At 41.5% G+C, this 15,023-nt stretch overlaps 1 protein-coding gene across 4 annotated transcripts in view; it reads left to right on the forward strand.

Annotated features, from left to right (window-relative positions):
• Positions 1–15,023, forward strand: part of C9H12orf56 (chromosome 9 C12orf56 homolog) — a 109,159-nt gene that overhangs the window by 20,612 nt on the left and 73,524 nt on the right. For all 4 annotated transcript variants that reach the window (XM_078336136.1, XM_002752699.6, XM_035256206.3 and 1 more), the window contains exon 2: positions 9,028–9,187. In XM_078336136.1, the coding sequence (XP_078192262.1) occupies positions 9,028–9,187 (160 nt within the window). The remainder of the gene's footprint in view (positions 1–9,027; positions 9,188–15,023) is intronic.

The following is a 15,023-nucleotide window of genomic DNA, read 5'->3' on the forward strand; positions in this document are numbered from 1 at the left end:
CTTATTGCTTTACTTCCTTTTTTTTTTTTTTTTTTTTGAGACGGAGTCTCGTTCTGTCACCTAGGCTGGAGTGTGATGGCATGATCTTGGCTCACTGCAATCTCCACCCCGCAGGTTCAAGCGATTCTCCTGCCTCAGCCTCCTGAATAGCTGAGATTACAGGTGCCTGCTACTATACTTGGCTAATTTTTGTATTTTTAGTAGAGACGGGGTTTCACCATATTGGCCAGGCTGGTGTTGAACTCCTGACCTCAGGTGATCCACCCGCCTTTGCCTCCCAAAGTGCTAGGATTACAGGCATGTGCCACTGCACCCGGCCTCCTTTACTTTCTTAATAAACTTGCTTTAACTTTGCACTGTGGATTTACCCTGAACTCTTTCTTGTGCCTGATCCATGAACCTTCTCTTGAGTTCTGGATTGGGACTGCTTTCTGGTAACAGCACCTTCCAAAGCAAGTTAAGCCAAATATTAGAAAATGCTATAATTTACAACAAGGTATGAGAACCTTAGAGACCATTTGCAACTAACTCTGACTTCCCCAGCCCCAGTTTCTAATGAGAAAAGACAGCTAGTTGCTATTACTAGAAAGAGTTCCTGATCTAAATTCCAAGAGAGGGTATTTGGATGTTGCACAAGAAAGAATTCAAGGCAAGACCACAGAGTAAAGTGAAAGCAAGTTTGTTAAGAAAGTAAAGGAATAAGAGAATGGCTACTCCACAGGCTGAGCAGCCCCCAGGGCTGCTGGTTGCCCATTTTTATGGTTATTTCTTGATTGTATGCTAAACAAAAGGTGGATTTTTCATGTCTCCTTTATTTAGACTATATAGGGTAACTTTCCGGAGGTTGCCATGGCATTTGTGAGCTGTCATGGCGTTGGTGGGCGTGTAGCAGTGAGGATGACCATTGATCACTCTCATCACCATCTTGGTTTGGTAGGTTTTAGTTGACTTCTTTACTGCAACCTGTTTTATCAGCAAGGTCTTTATGACCTGTATCTTATGCTGAGTTCCTATCTCATCCTGTGACTTATTATAGAATGCCTTAACCTCCTAGGAATCTGGCCCAGCAGATCTCAGCCTCATTTTACCCAGCTCCTATTCAAGATGGAGTTGATCTGGTTCAATTACCTCAAACATTACCATTTATACTGGTGGGATATACAAGTACAGTGCTGGGCCAATAATAATTTTTTTTCCCCCTGAGACGAAGTTTCACTTTGTCTACCAGGCTGGAGTGGAGTGGTGCGATCTCAGCTCACTGCAACCTCCGACTCCCAGGTTCAAGTGATTCTCCTGCCTCAGCCTCCCAAGTAGGTGGGATAACAGGCACGTGCCACCATACCTGGCTAATTTTTGCATTTTTAGTACAGACCAGTTTCACCATGTTGGCCAGGCTGGTCTCAAATTCCCAACTTCAAGTGATCCACCCACCTTAGCTTCCCAAAGTGCTGGGATTATAGGTGTGACACCATGCCCGGCTCCCAAAAATAATTGTATGCAATTACACTTAAAAGAGTTGATTTATCAAATATAAATAAATAGGGTAATTTCATTGTTATACCAAAGATTTTTTTGTTAGTAATTCTTAGGGGAAAAAAATGTATGTGTCTTGATTCAGACTTTTAAAATTATTTTCAGGTGTATATTACTTAGATATTATTGCCTGTGCTGAAAAGGGTCTGGAGAAAGGCAGTTTTCTCAGCTTTCATAAACAGTCCTAAAAACATAAATTCGGTATTATATGAAACATGAAAAATCTTAACTTATTTTCAACCTCAATAAGCTAAATATCCATCCAAAATAAATTCTACTCACCATACTTTGAGCTTATTGTAGGACAGTTAGAACATTCTAAACAAAATTATTCTATAGGATCATTACAATATTCTTCCTATCTACCTATCATCTGTCTATCTATCTATTTTTTTTTTTCACATTTTGGGGTTAAATGGAGGCTTTGGTTTTTGAATTTTCTTTTCCTTTCTTTCTTTCTTTTTTTTTTTTTTTTTGAGACAGAGTCTTGCTCTGTCACCCAGGCTAAAGTGCAATGGCATGATCTCGGCTCACTACAACCTCTGTTTCCCAGGTTCAAGCGATTCTTCTGCCTCAGCCTCCTGAGTAGCTGGGATGACAGGGGCCTGCCACCACATCCGGTGTATTTTTGTATTTTTTGTAGAGATGGGGTTTTACCATGTTGGCCAGGTTGGTCTCAAACCCCTGGCCTCAAGCAATCCGACCACCTCGGCCTCCCAAAGTTCTGGGATCACAGGCGTGAGCCACTGTACCCAGCTAGTTAATTTTCTTATTTTTTGAGATGGAGACTTGCTTTGTCACCAGGCTGTAGTGCAGTGGTGTGACCTTGGCTCACAGTAACCTCCACCTCTTAATTTTGTATTTTTATTACAGATGGGGTTTTACTGTCAGGCTGGTCTTGAACTCCTAATCTCATGATCCGCCCATCTCAAAGTGCTGGGATTACAGGTGTGAGCCACCGTACCCGGCCTGGCTTTTGAATTTTCTACAAATGTCTCTGATGTAAATTCAGAAAATTTTCATTAAAATAATACCATGTCTAAACTAAATTGCTAGCAAGGTATTGAATTCAGCTTTGTCCCTCTTAAGAGCTTCTTTTCACTGGGCAACATGGCTCACACCTGTAATCCCAGCACTTTGGGAGGCCAAGGCAGGCAGATCACCAATTTGGTGAAACTCCATCTCTACCAAAAATACAAAAAATTAGCCTGACGTGTTGATGGGTGACTATAATCCCAGCTACTCAGGAGGGTGAGGCAGGGACATTTGCTTGAACCCAGGAAGAGGAGGTTGCAGTGAGCCAAAATCATGCTACTGCACTCCAGCCTGGGCTACAGAACCACACTTCATCTTAAAAAAAAAAAAAAGAGCCTCTTTCAGGCACTGAGAACATGTTCATTGGATTTAAGCTTTTATACAGTGCTCACAGCGGAAAAGCTTTCAGAAAACTCTTTACCCCCCATAGATGTGTAAATTAGGCTTGCTTAGCTCCTCAGTGGTCCTCTCTGGCTTTACAAACATGCTGTGATCTTTACAAAGAGACATTTATTTAAACAGATTTTTATTTTTGAAAAATTTCTTATTTCTAAAAGTATAAGGGAGGAAATAAATATTTTCCTTCTACCCATCTTAGGTTCGTTGGCTTGGGACCCTTCTAACAAAAGATAGATTAACAAGAAAAACACATACACATGTATTTAAGTTTTATGTGACATGGGAGCCTTCATAAGGAAATGAAGATCTGAAGGAGTGGTTAAACCTGAATGTTTTTATGCTTGGTTTATGAAGACAGGAAAGTCATAGAGAAATATAATAGGGCAGAGTAAAAGTATGAACTCAGTGTACCAAATTGGAGAAACTTAGGCCTGTTTGTTCAGATACTTTATCCTTTCCTCTGAATATAGGGAGGGTACCTTTCACATGAGGGTTTCCTGACTGGCATTAAAAGAAGGTTAGATAATTATTCCTAGATTTTATGACCTGCTTAAGAGAAAGGTCAAAAACTGCTTCCTGTACATTCATTCCTCAAATTCCTTCAGCTTAAAATATTAAGTCTGGCGAAGTGCCCTATTTTGGGATAGTATGTTCTGAACTCCATCAAAAGCAAACAAAAAATAAAAAGAGGAAGAAACCACCTTTCTTTAACACTTTGCCCTTTTTACTCAAGTCCACATTGAATTAAATGTTTCTGTTAGAGTTTTATTCTGTCTACAACTTTGTGACTGAGCTTATGATTTTTTTTTTTGAGACGTAGTCTTACTGTGTCACCCAGGCTGGAGTGCAATGGTGCAATCTCAGCTCATCGCAACCTCCCCCTCCTGAGTTCAAGCAATTCTCCTGCCTCAGCCTCCCGAGTAGGTGGGATTACAGTTGTGCACTACCACACCCAGCTAATTTTTGTATTTTTAGTAGAGACGGGGTTTTATCACATTGACCAGGCTGATCTCAAACTCCTGACCTCAGGTGATCAGCCTGCCTCAGCCTTCTAAAATGCTGGGATTACAGGCTTGAGCCACTGAGCCCAGTTGAGATTATAATTTTTAAATCAACCACTAAGAGAGAAAGGGGGAAATGAGAAATCGTAGTACTTTTGATACATTATCTTTTGGTTCTACCATTACTCACAGTTATTTTTATCACATCTGTCATCATCCTTCCTTTTACATACACAAATATGTAATATACAAATATACACAAATATACTTTACAGTGATGGAAGCTTTGTACATTATGTAGCAGTGGCTTTCTTTTCTTTCTTTTTTAGATGGAGTCTCCCTCTGTCACCCAGGCTGAAGAGCAGTGGCTCAATCTCAGCTCGCTGCAGCCTCCATCTCCAGGTTCAAGTGATTCTCATGCCCTAGCCTCCCAAGTAGCTGGGATTACAGGTGCACCACACCATCATGCCCGGCTAATGTTTGCATTTTTAGTGGAGATGGGGGTCTCATCATGTTGGCCAGGCTGGTCTCGAACTCCTGACCTCAAATAATCCATTCGCCTGGGTCCCCAAAAGTGTTGGGATTATGGGCGTGAGTCACTGTGCTGGGCCTGAGATCTCATCTCAACAAAAAAAGTAAAAATAATTAGCTGAGCCTGGTAGCACATGCCTGTAGTCCAAGCTACTCAGGAAGCTGAAGTGGGAGGATCACTTGAGCCTGGGAGGCAAAGGTTATGGTGACCTGAGATTGCACTACTCCAGCCCCATCTACAGAGCTTAACCTTGTCTCAAAAAAAAAAAAAAATGACTGATAATATGTATTCTAGTTGTCTAATATAATAAGGGAAAGCACCATCAAGACTGATACACAGGCAACGAAAGCACTGACAAATCTCACATAAAGCAATTTCTGAAATATTTATGATATTACTGCAAGGTTCGTTGAACTGGCTGCACCATAGGCCATACCCTAATTCAAGCCATGGCAACTCCCGTGACCTGCACAGATACCTATGGATGGCCTCCCAGAATTAGAAAATCTGAAGTAACTGGAAGACCATCAATCGGGGAAGAATGATCAACCCCAGCAGCACCTAATTAACTTTGAGACATTCTTCTATTGTTCCTTATTCCTGCCTTAACTGATAAGGCAACTGGACTTTGTAACTGACCTTGGTCAACCCGACAATACCCTCCCATCTTGCAAAAACCACCCTAAATTGTAACTTCTGTAATGTTCCACTGCCTACCCCAAATCTATAAAACAACTCCTATCCCACTGCCCTCTGCTGACTCTCTTTTTGGACTCAGCCCTACCACACCCAGGTGAATAAACAGCCATGTTGCTCACACAAAGCCTGTTTGTGGGGGGGGGGTCTCTTCATTCATTGTGCGTGTTTTAACAATTACAACTTACTCAAGAACTTACCAATACAAATTTAAGCTAAGGAACACTGAACATCTTTTTGGACTTGACAATTCTTACCATGAAACAGTAGTAAATAGACCAAATTATTTCCAGCCTCCTCTTTCCATAAGTTAAAAGACCAAGTTTTTTTTCTTTTTTCCCCTTCTCTCGTTCTTTTTTTTTTAGAGATGGAGTCTCGCTCTGTCACCCAGGCTGGAGTGCAATGGCACAGTCTCAGCTCACTGCAATCTCCACCCTCTGGGTTCAAGCGATTCTCTTGCCTCTGCCTCCCAAGTAGCTGAGACTATGGGCATGTGCCACCACACCCAGCTAATTTTTGCATGTATATATTTTTTGAGACAGAGTCTTCCTCTGTCACCCAGGCTGGAAGGCAGTGGCACAATCTCGGCTCACCGCAACTTCCACCTCCAGGGTTCAAGTGATTCTCCTGCATCAGCCTCCCTAGTAGCTGGGATTACTGGCATCTGCCACCATGCCTGGCTGATTTTTTGTATTTTTAGAAGAGATGGGGCTTCACCATGTTGGTCAGGCTGGTCTCGAACTACTGACCTCGTGATCTGTCCGCCTTGGCCTCCCAAAGTGCTTGGATTATAGGCATGAGCCACTGCACCTGGCCAAAAGACCAAGATTTTGTGTATTTTTCATTTTTAGAAACCCGCTGAGAAATTGCAAAGATGTTTTAAATGTAAAATACATCCTAAGATTTTAATATATTTCTTTCTTAGAGTCTTATTTGTGGAAGGCAAAAATCAAGTGTTTATTAAAGGAGATTTTGACTTTTGTTTAAGAGAGAATCATGAGTGCCTAAGAAATAATACCTGGTTACCTAGTTAGTCAAAGTGACAATAAAACATTTAGTAATAGACATGGAAAGCAACATGCTTGAAAAGAACCTCTTTCACAAGCATAGAAACTTTGTAAACAAGTACATTCATTAACATTACCAAAATATATAATCTTTCTGTAAAATATAAAAATAAGCTTAAGTGTATGTATTAATTTTTTTTGAGACAAAGTCTCTCCCTGTCACCCAGGCTGGAGCACAGTGGCACAATGTCGGCTCACTGCAACCTCTGCCTCCCAGGTTCAAGGGATTCTCCTGCCTCAGACTCCCGAGTAGCTGGAATTACAGGTGCGTGCCAGCAAGCCTGGCTAATTTTTTGTTTCTTTAGTAGAGACAGGGTTTCACCATGTTGGTCAGGCTGGTCCCGAACTGCTGACCTCAGGTGATCCAACTGCCTCAGCATCCCAAACTACTGGGATTACAGGCAGGAGCCACCACACCCAACCTACCCTCACCTTTTCAAAAAGAGATGGGGCCGGGTGGTGGCTCACACCTATAATCCCAGCACTTTGGGAGGCCGAGGCGGGTGGATCACGAGGTCAAGAGATCGAGACCATCCTGGTCAACAAGGTGAAACCCCGTCTCTACCAAAAATACAAAAATTAGCTGGGCATGGTGGTGCGCGCCTGTAGTCCCAGCTACTCAGGAGGCTGAGGCAGGAGAGTTGCTTAAATCCAGAAGGCGGAGGTTGCGGTGAGCCGAGATCGTGCCAGTGCACTCCAGTCTGAGTAACTAGAGTGAAACTCCGTCTCAAAAAAAAAAAAAAGAGATGGGCTCTTGCTATGTTGCTCAGACTGGGTTATAGTGGTTATTCACAGAGAAGTGCACTGCATAGATCATAGCACACTACAGACGCAAACTCCTGGGCTCTAGTGATTCCCCTGCCTCAGCCTGTCTCACTTAGCTTTTCAATCAAATACTACTGCTGCTTGTTATAGAAAGTGAAGTAGGCTGTTACAGAGAAGATTTAAATGTCCTATTTATTTATGGAGACTTTTTCCCTTTTTTTTTTTTGTATTTTTAGTAGAGACGGGGGTTTCACCATGTTGACCAGGATGGTCTCAATCTGCTGACCTCGTGATCCACCCGCCTTGGCCTCCCAAAGTGCTGGGATTACAGGCATGAGCCACCGCGCCCGGACGACCTTTTCCCTTTTTAATCAAGAATAGAGAACAGAGCATGTTGGAGAGAACATTTCCAGTAGTTCAAACCTAGATGTCTGCCTTCACAGGATCTCTGTAGACTGTTACCTATAAACGGACATAGTCTCCTTCATAGAAAAATCTTAGTGTAAAATCAATTAATGATACATTTTTGAGACCTTTATGAAAAACTTAGTTTTAAAATGGAATTAGACTGGGCACAGTGGCTCCTGCCTATAATCCCAGCACTTTGGGACCCCGAGGCATGCAGATCACCTGAGGTCAGGAGTTTAAGACCAGCATGTCCAACATAGTGAAACCCGATCTCTATAAAAATACAAAAATTAGCTGGGCATAATGGCAGGTACCTGTAATCCCAGCTACTCAGGAGGCTGAGGCACAAGAATTGCTTGAACCCAGGAGGCAGAGATTGCAGTGAGCAGATTGTGCCATTGCACACCGGCCTGGGCTACAGAGGGAGACTCCATTTCAAAAAAATAAATAAAATAAAATGGAGTGGAGAGGGATGCATTTTTGAAGCAAGAGCGCCCAAGGGAAACAGACCTCTCTAACACTGAACTGGGAAGGAAGAGGTGATTTATTTGGCTTGGAGCAAGATGGCATAGTTGCCTAACAGCCAAGCTTGTCTAACAAAGGAAATCTCTGCCTTTATAAAGGCTCACAATTCTAGATATTACAGTGAAAGCCTTTTGGGTTTACAGCTCTAGAATTTACATGTGAAAGGGTCTTAGGCCATGGAGTAGCATGGAGTACAGTGACTTAGGTGGGGGTTTAATTGTGTTTAAGTAAAAACAATGCCTTCCAGAAAGATTCCTCCATACCATGCCTGTGATTTATAGGAGGGTGATTAAAGGTGGTGGCTGGTCTGCCAGCCTTTACTTCCCTATTGAAATGCAACGTGGAAGTCAAGGGGGAGGTGGTCTTAAATGCTTAAGGGTGATTAAGGGTCTCCCTCCTCATTTTGACAAATACTGTAACAAAACACTGTTACTATTTATGTAGCAATTCTATAATGTAAATAGTTTATTGGGTTCTGTTGCTGAGCACATTTTAGAAAGTACTTAAACAAATAGAGAAATAATTGGGAAACCTAACAACAAGAAAAGAAAGATGTCCAGTAGAGAAAATGAAGGGAAAAAAACAAACAAAACTCAGTTTAAACTTGCCCTTGGGCCAGGTGCAGTGGCTCATATCTGTAATTCCAGCACTTTGGCAGGCTGAGGCGGGTGGATCACCTGAGGTCAGGAGTTCGAGACCAGCCTGGCCAACATGGTGAAACCCTGTCTCTACTAAAAACACAAAAATTAGCCAGGAATGGTCCCAGCTACTCAGGAGGCTGAGGTAGGAGAATCATTTCAACCCAGGAGGCGGAGATTGCAATTAGCCGAGATCACGCCAGTGCACTCCAGCCTGGGTGACAGGTCAAGACTCTGTTTTGAAATATATATATATATATATATGTGTGTGTGTGTGTGTGTGAATATATATATGTATGTGTATACACACACACACACACACACACACACACACACACACTTGTCCTTGGCTTTGGGGGATTTATTACACCAAAATAGGTAAACAGTTGTATTTGTCTTCAATAAGGTGAATTAATTTTTTTTTCCAGATTGATGATTCCCCAGAATTTTTGAGTGCACCAGATAGAGAAATCAGCCAACACATTCGTATCATTTATTCTTCAACTGTTTTGAAAAAAGAGTGCAAAAAGTCAAAAGGTGTCAAGAAATTCCTATTTCCATTTCATCATACTAAAGCTAACAAGAAAGGTAGGTATGTCAGGCGCGGTGGCTCACGACTGTAATCCCAGCACTTTGGGAGGCTGAGGTGGGCAGATCACCTGAGGTCAGGAGTTTGAGACCAGCCTGACCAATATGGTGAAACCCCATTTTTTAAAAAAAAAAAAGAAAGAAAGAAAGGTAGGTACTTCCAGTCTATGTCTGGATCTAAGGTAAAAAAAGGCACGTAACATAATTCTTAAAATTGATGCAGGGGCCGGGCTTGGTGGATCATAGTGAGCTATGATCATACTACTGCACTCCAGCCTGGGTGACATAGCAAGACCCTGTCTGAAAAACAAACAAACAAGCAAAAACTAGAAAAAAAAAACCCTTAAATGATGGGGTTTGGAGAGCTCCCAAGTTGGTGACGACATCAAGTTCTTAGGACAGGTGTACCAAGAGAGGGCATGGAGGCTTTGCACTTGCTTAATGTATCTCTTCCATTTGGTTATTCCTTAATATGAACCTTTATGATAAACTGGTAATAATAAGTGAAGCACTTTCCTGAGTTCTAAGAGCTGTTTTTGCAAACTATCAAACCTGAGGAGGGGCTTGTGGTAAAGGGGAGGAAAGTCTTTTCCCCTACCTTCTTAGGTTTTGTGATTGTGCCTGAGGATTAAACTGAGAAAAGACAGGTTAACAGGACATAAGCATACGTATTTTATTTGATGTTAGCATTTTTACATGGCAGGGGAATCTTCATAAGAGAGAAATGAAGACCCAAAGAAGCAGACAGGCCTGAGAGCTTATATACAATGTTAACAAAAGATGATAAATTGTAGAGCTATAACAAGACAAGCAAGGGGGCTTGGCCTATGCATAGTGAACTGTGGGAAAATGACAGAGAGATCCAAGATGGCTTATCACTAACAGCTTGGGATTGTAGCTCCCAGTGAAAGCACAGAGAACGAGAGGATGCCACACTTTCAGACAAATTTTTATCACTCACGGACCAAAAGATTCCCAGTGGAGGAGCCGCATGGGTCGCCAGCACGACTCTTGTGGCTGGTGTGGCAGTTTTGCCGGCGCCTCAGCGCAGCAGCTCTTGGTGCAGAGTAAACGGGACTGGTTCCCCTTCTAACCAATGCTTGGAGCTCCGGGAAGGCAGAGTCGCCTATTATGGACTCAAGAAGGAAGCCAGACCGTAGATTCCCGAGCAGAAGAGCACCATCAGTCTTAACGCCTCTGTTTTGGCCGGCGCAGTGGATTGCTCAGATTCTGGGGCTGGGAATCAATAAATTGGACATCCACTCAGAAACCTAATTAGTAAGGCGGTAATTGTAAAGACGACAGATGGATAAATTTATTTATTTATTTATTTAGAGATGGAGTTTCGCTCTTGTTACCCAGGCTGGAGTGCAATGGCGTGATCTCAGCTCACCGCAACCTCTGCTTCCTGGGTTAAGGCAATTCTCCTGCCTCAGCCTCCAGAGTAACTGGGATTACAGGCATGCGTCACCATGCCCAGCTGATTTTTTGTATTTTTAGTACAGACGGGGTTTTACCATGTGGACCAGGATGGTCTCGATCTCTTGACCTCATGATCCACCCGCCTCGGACTCCCAAAGTGCTGGGATTATAGGCGTGAGCCACCGCGCCCGGCCCTAGATGGATAAATTTATAACGAAGGGAAGAAACCAGCCTAAAAAGGCTGAGAATACCCAAAATCAGAATGCCTCTCCCTCTACAGGGGATTATAGTTCCTCATCAGCAACGGAACCAGGTCTGATGGAGAAGGACTGCGTTCCATTAACAGAAGTAGGCTTCAGAAAATGGATGATAAGAAACTTCTGGGAGTTAAAATAATTTGTTCTAACCCAATGTAAAGAAACTCAGAACTTTGAAAAAAGGTTTGACGAAATGTTAACAAGAATAGACAATATAGAGGGGAATATAAATGAATTAATGGAGTTGAAAAACACAACACAAGAACTTAGCGAAATATGCACAAGTTTTAATAGCTGAATTGATCAAGCAGAAGAAAGGATATCAAAAGTCGAAGACCAACTTAATGAAATAAAATGAGAAGACAAGAATAAAGAAAAAAGGATAAAAAGGAATGAGCAAAGTCTCCAAGAAATATGGGACTATGTGAAAAGACCAAATTTACATTTGATAGATGTACCTGAATATGACAAAGAGAATGAATCCAAGCTGGAAAATACTCTTCAGGATATTATTCAGGAAAACTTTCCCAACCTAGCAAAGCAGGACAATATTCAGCCCCAGGTAATACAGAGAACACCACAAAGATATTCCTCAAGAAGAGCAACCCCAAGGCACATAATCGTTAGATTTACCAGGGTTGAAATGAAGGAGAAAATACTAAGGGCAGCCAGAGAGAAAGGTCAGGTTACACACAAAGGGAAGCCTGTCAGACTTACAGTAGATCTCTCAGCAGAAACCCTACAAGCCAGAAGAGAGTGGGGGCCAATATTCAACATCCTTAAAGAAAAGAACTTTCAGCCCAGAATTTCATATCCAGCCAAACTAAGCTTCACAACTGAAGGAAAAATAAAATCTTTTATGAACAAGCAAGTACTCAGAGATTTTATTACCACCAGGCCTGCTTTACAAGAGCTTCTGAAAGAAGCATTACACATAGAAAGAAACAACGAGTATTAGCCTTTCTAAAAATATACCAAAAAGTAAAGAGCATCAACATAATGAAGAATTTACATCAACAAACGGACAAAACAGCCAGTTAACATCAAATGGCAGTAATCCTAAATTCAAATCGACTAAATCCCCCAATAAAAAGATACAGCCAAAACCCAACCGCATGTTACATCCAGACCCATTTCACATGCAAGGATACACAAAGACTCAAAACAAAGGGATGGAGAAAGATTTACCAACTAAATGGAGAGCAAAAATAAATAAATAAATAAATAAAATGCAGGAGTTACAATTCTCGCCTCTGATAAAATAGATTTTAAAGTAACAAAGATATAGTGGGAAAAGGATCAATGCAACAAGAAGAGCTAAAGATCCTAACACCCAGATACATAAGACCTATAAAGAAACTTAGACTCCCACACAATAATAATGGGAGACTTCAACATGAATATTAGATAGATCAATGAGACAGAAAATTAATAAGGATATCCAGGACTTGAACTCGGATCTGGAACAAGTAAACTTAATAAACATTTATAGAGCTCTCCACTTTAAAAACACAAAATATACATTCTTGTCACACCTACTCATAGGTTTAAATGAAATATTGATCGGCCATTATTAAGCACAATTATTTGCATAAAAGAGGTTTTCAATACCCATTTTTAGACTATAGCAACATTCCCGTTCTCTCTCCCTCTTTTTCTTCCTCTTTCTTCCTCTCCTTCACTCCTTTTTCTTCTTTCTTTCCTTCTCTCCTTTCAAAAAAAAAGAAGCAGACAGGCCTGAGAGCTGATATCCCATGTTAACAAAAGATGATAAATTGTAGAGCTATAACAAGACAAGGCAAGGGGTCTTGGCCTATGCATAGTGAACTGTGGGAAAATGACTAGGAAATATGTGGTGAAAATTAATGGAAGATAAGATTTATTTTAGTATTTGTGCGGATTCATGTCAGTGTCCATGCCTCACTTCTGTTGATGAGAATGTTCTCCTCTTCCTGATGCAAATAGATTGCCTTTGTCATGGGAAATGTATGTCCTGTTTTATTATTTTATTATTTTAAAGACAAAATCTTGCTTTTTCACCCAGGCTGGGGTGCAGTGGCATGATCTCAACTCACTGCAACCTCCACCTCTCAGGTTCAAGTGATTCTTGTGCCTCGGCTCCTGAGTACTGAGATTACAGGCATGCACCACCACACCTGGCTGATTTTTGTATTTTTAGTAGATATGAGGTTTTCGCCATGTTGGCCACGCTGGTTTCAAACTGCTGGCCTGAAGTCATCTGCCAGCCTCAGCCTTCCAAAGTGCTAGGATTATAGGTGTACCAAGCCACTGTGCATGGTCTATGTCCTGTTTTAATGTTGAAAGGTATAGATCAGAGAACCCTTCCTACAGCTGCTGTCTCTCAAGCACCTTCAGGTCAAAATAACCAATATGCCAAAGTGGCATATTTTGGGTGGCATGTTCTGATTCACTTCATGGGGAGTCCCTGATTTATAAGTGGTTTATTCAGATATATAGGTGGAAACCTGGGAGTTGCAACTGGCAGTTGGGGCAGTCTTGTGGGACTGAATCTTTAACCTGTGGGGTCCGTGCTAATGCCAAATAGTGAATGGCAGAATGGAATTGAATTGTAGTACTCTTGGTTAGTATCTAGAGAATTAGAGAATTGGCTTTGGGTGAAAGGAAAAAAAAATTCACATATTTGTATCAGAAGTGAGTAAAAACAGCTCAGACATATCTGTATATCTTTATTTATATAGACATATTTATATATGAAACTTTAAAGGTATCTGTCCCTGTAATTGGGAGTTAGTGAAAAGCATAGAAAAAGAACATGGACTTTGCATTTTGCTAAGCCCAGGTTTGAATCCTGTTTCTCATATATCCTGGATGTGTGACCTTCAGCAAGTCACTTAACCTTTGTGAGTCTCAGTTTCCTCATCTCCATTACTAGCTTCACAGAGTTGTTATATTACATGAAATAAGGTGGGCAGGGCAAGGTACACAGCTGGGGTGGCTGATTTAACGGAGTCAGCCCTTAAGACTGAATCTTTAGCCGGGTGTGGTGGCTCACACCAGTAATCCTAGCACTTTGGGAGGCTGAGGTGGGTTGATCACCTGAGGTCAGGAATTCAAAACCAGCCTGGCCATCATGGTGAAACCCCATCTTTAAAATTAAAAAAAAAAAAAAAAAAAAAAAAGACAATCTTTAGCATAGAAGGAGAAGAGAAGGATGAAGGTCCGTAGAGCTGGATAGGCCCTTCTACTTCTGGCATCCAGCTTGTGTAGCTAGACCAGCCCATTCAGCTCACGGACTGTCCACTAGACTTTATTCCAAGTCAGACTTAGAGCTATGATGTGTGAGAAAACTGTGTGGTGTTTGTACACTTTCATGAAGAAGCACCTTTCCAAGCTGACACACTGTGGCATGGAAACTGTTTGTAGGAGTTGTAATTAGCAGGTTTATCAAATCTCTGGTTGCTCACTAGGTCTCCTGTCATACTAATTAGGGTATCTAACTGGTGTTGGTTGCCTTAAATGCATATTTATCCTTGTCCACAAGCATAATTATTCTTGGCTTTTTTTTCCTTCAATGTGTACAGGAAAATAAAAACACATATGAAAAGAATGTGGTAAAACAGATAGGACTGTTTAATTCCTAGAAACTTTGCAAGTGATATTAAAATTAGTGAAGAGTTTGTCCTGTGCTTATGTGCAGGGCTATTCATAGAATAACACTTGCCCCCACCTGTTCTCTACTTTCATTCCCAAAGATACCATGTGACACTGGGGTGTGGGGGCTTTACAAAAATGCCACTGTCACAAGGAGCCCCGGCTACCTTACAATATAGAAAACACTCCCCTTTTCCATTATGCCAACAGTGATGCTGTGTTTTCTGTTCTCCTTCCAGTGGCTTGTTCCCTGAGTTAGGTACTGCTGTATACCTAGGACCCAGTGGTTCACCTCAGAGACATTCTGCCATATGTATCCTAAAGCAAGAGACAGGCCCAAACCTACCAGATCATCTATTTGACAACAGTCATTGCTAGAATCTTTAATATGTCAATAATGATGATGTCATGCCTAGAGCAGCAGCACACGATAACTACTGAGCACTTAAATACAGATAAGTATTAGGACTAACTCCAAACCTCTTGGGTAAAAGCCTTGGGGATATTTTTATCATATGATACAA

Source organism: Callithrix jacchus, chromosome 9 (genome assembly GCF_049354715.1).
Source record: "Callithrix jacchus isolate 240 chromosome 9, calJac240_pri, whole genome shotgun sequence".
NCBI lineage: Eukaryota > Metazoa > Chordata > Mammalia > Primates > Cebidae > Callithrix > Callithrix jacchus.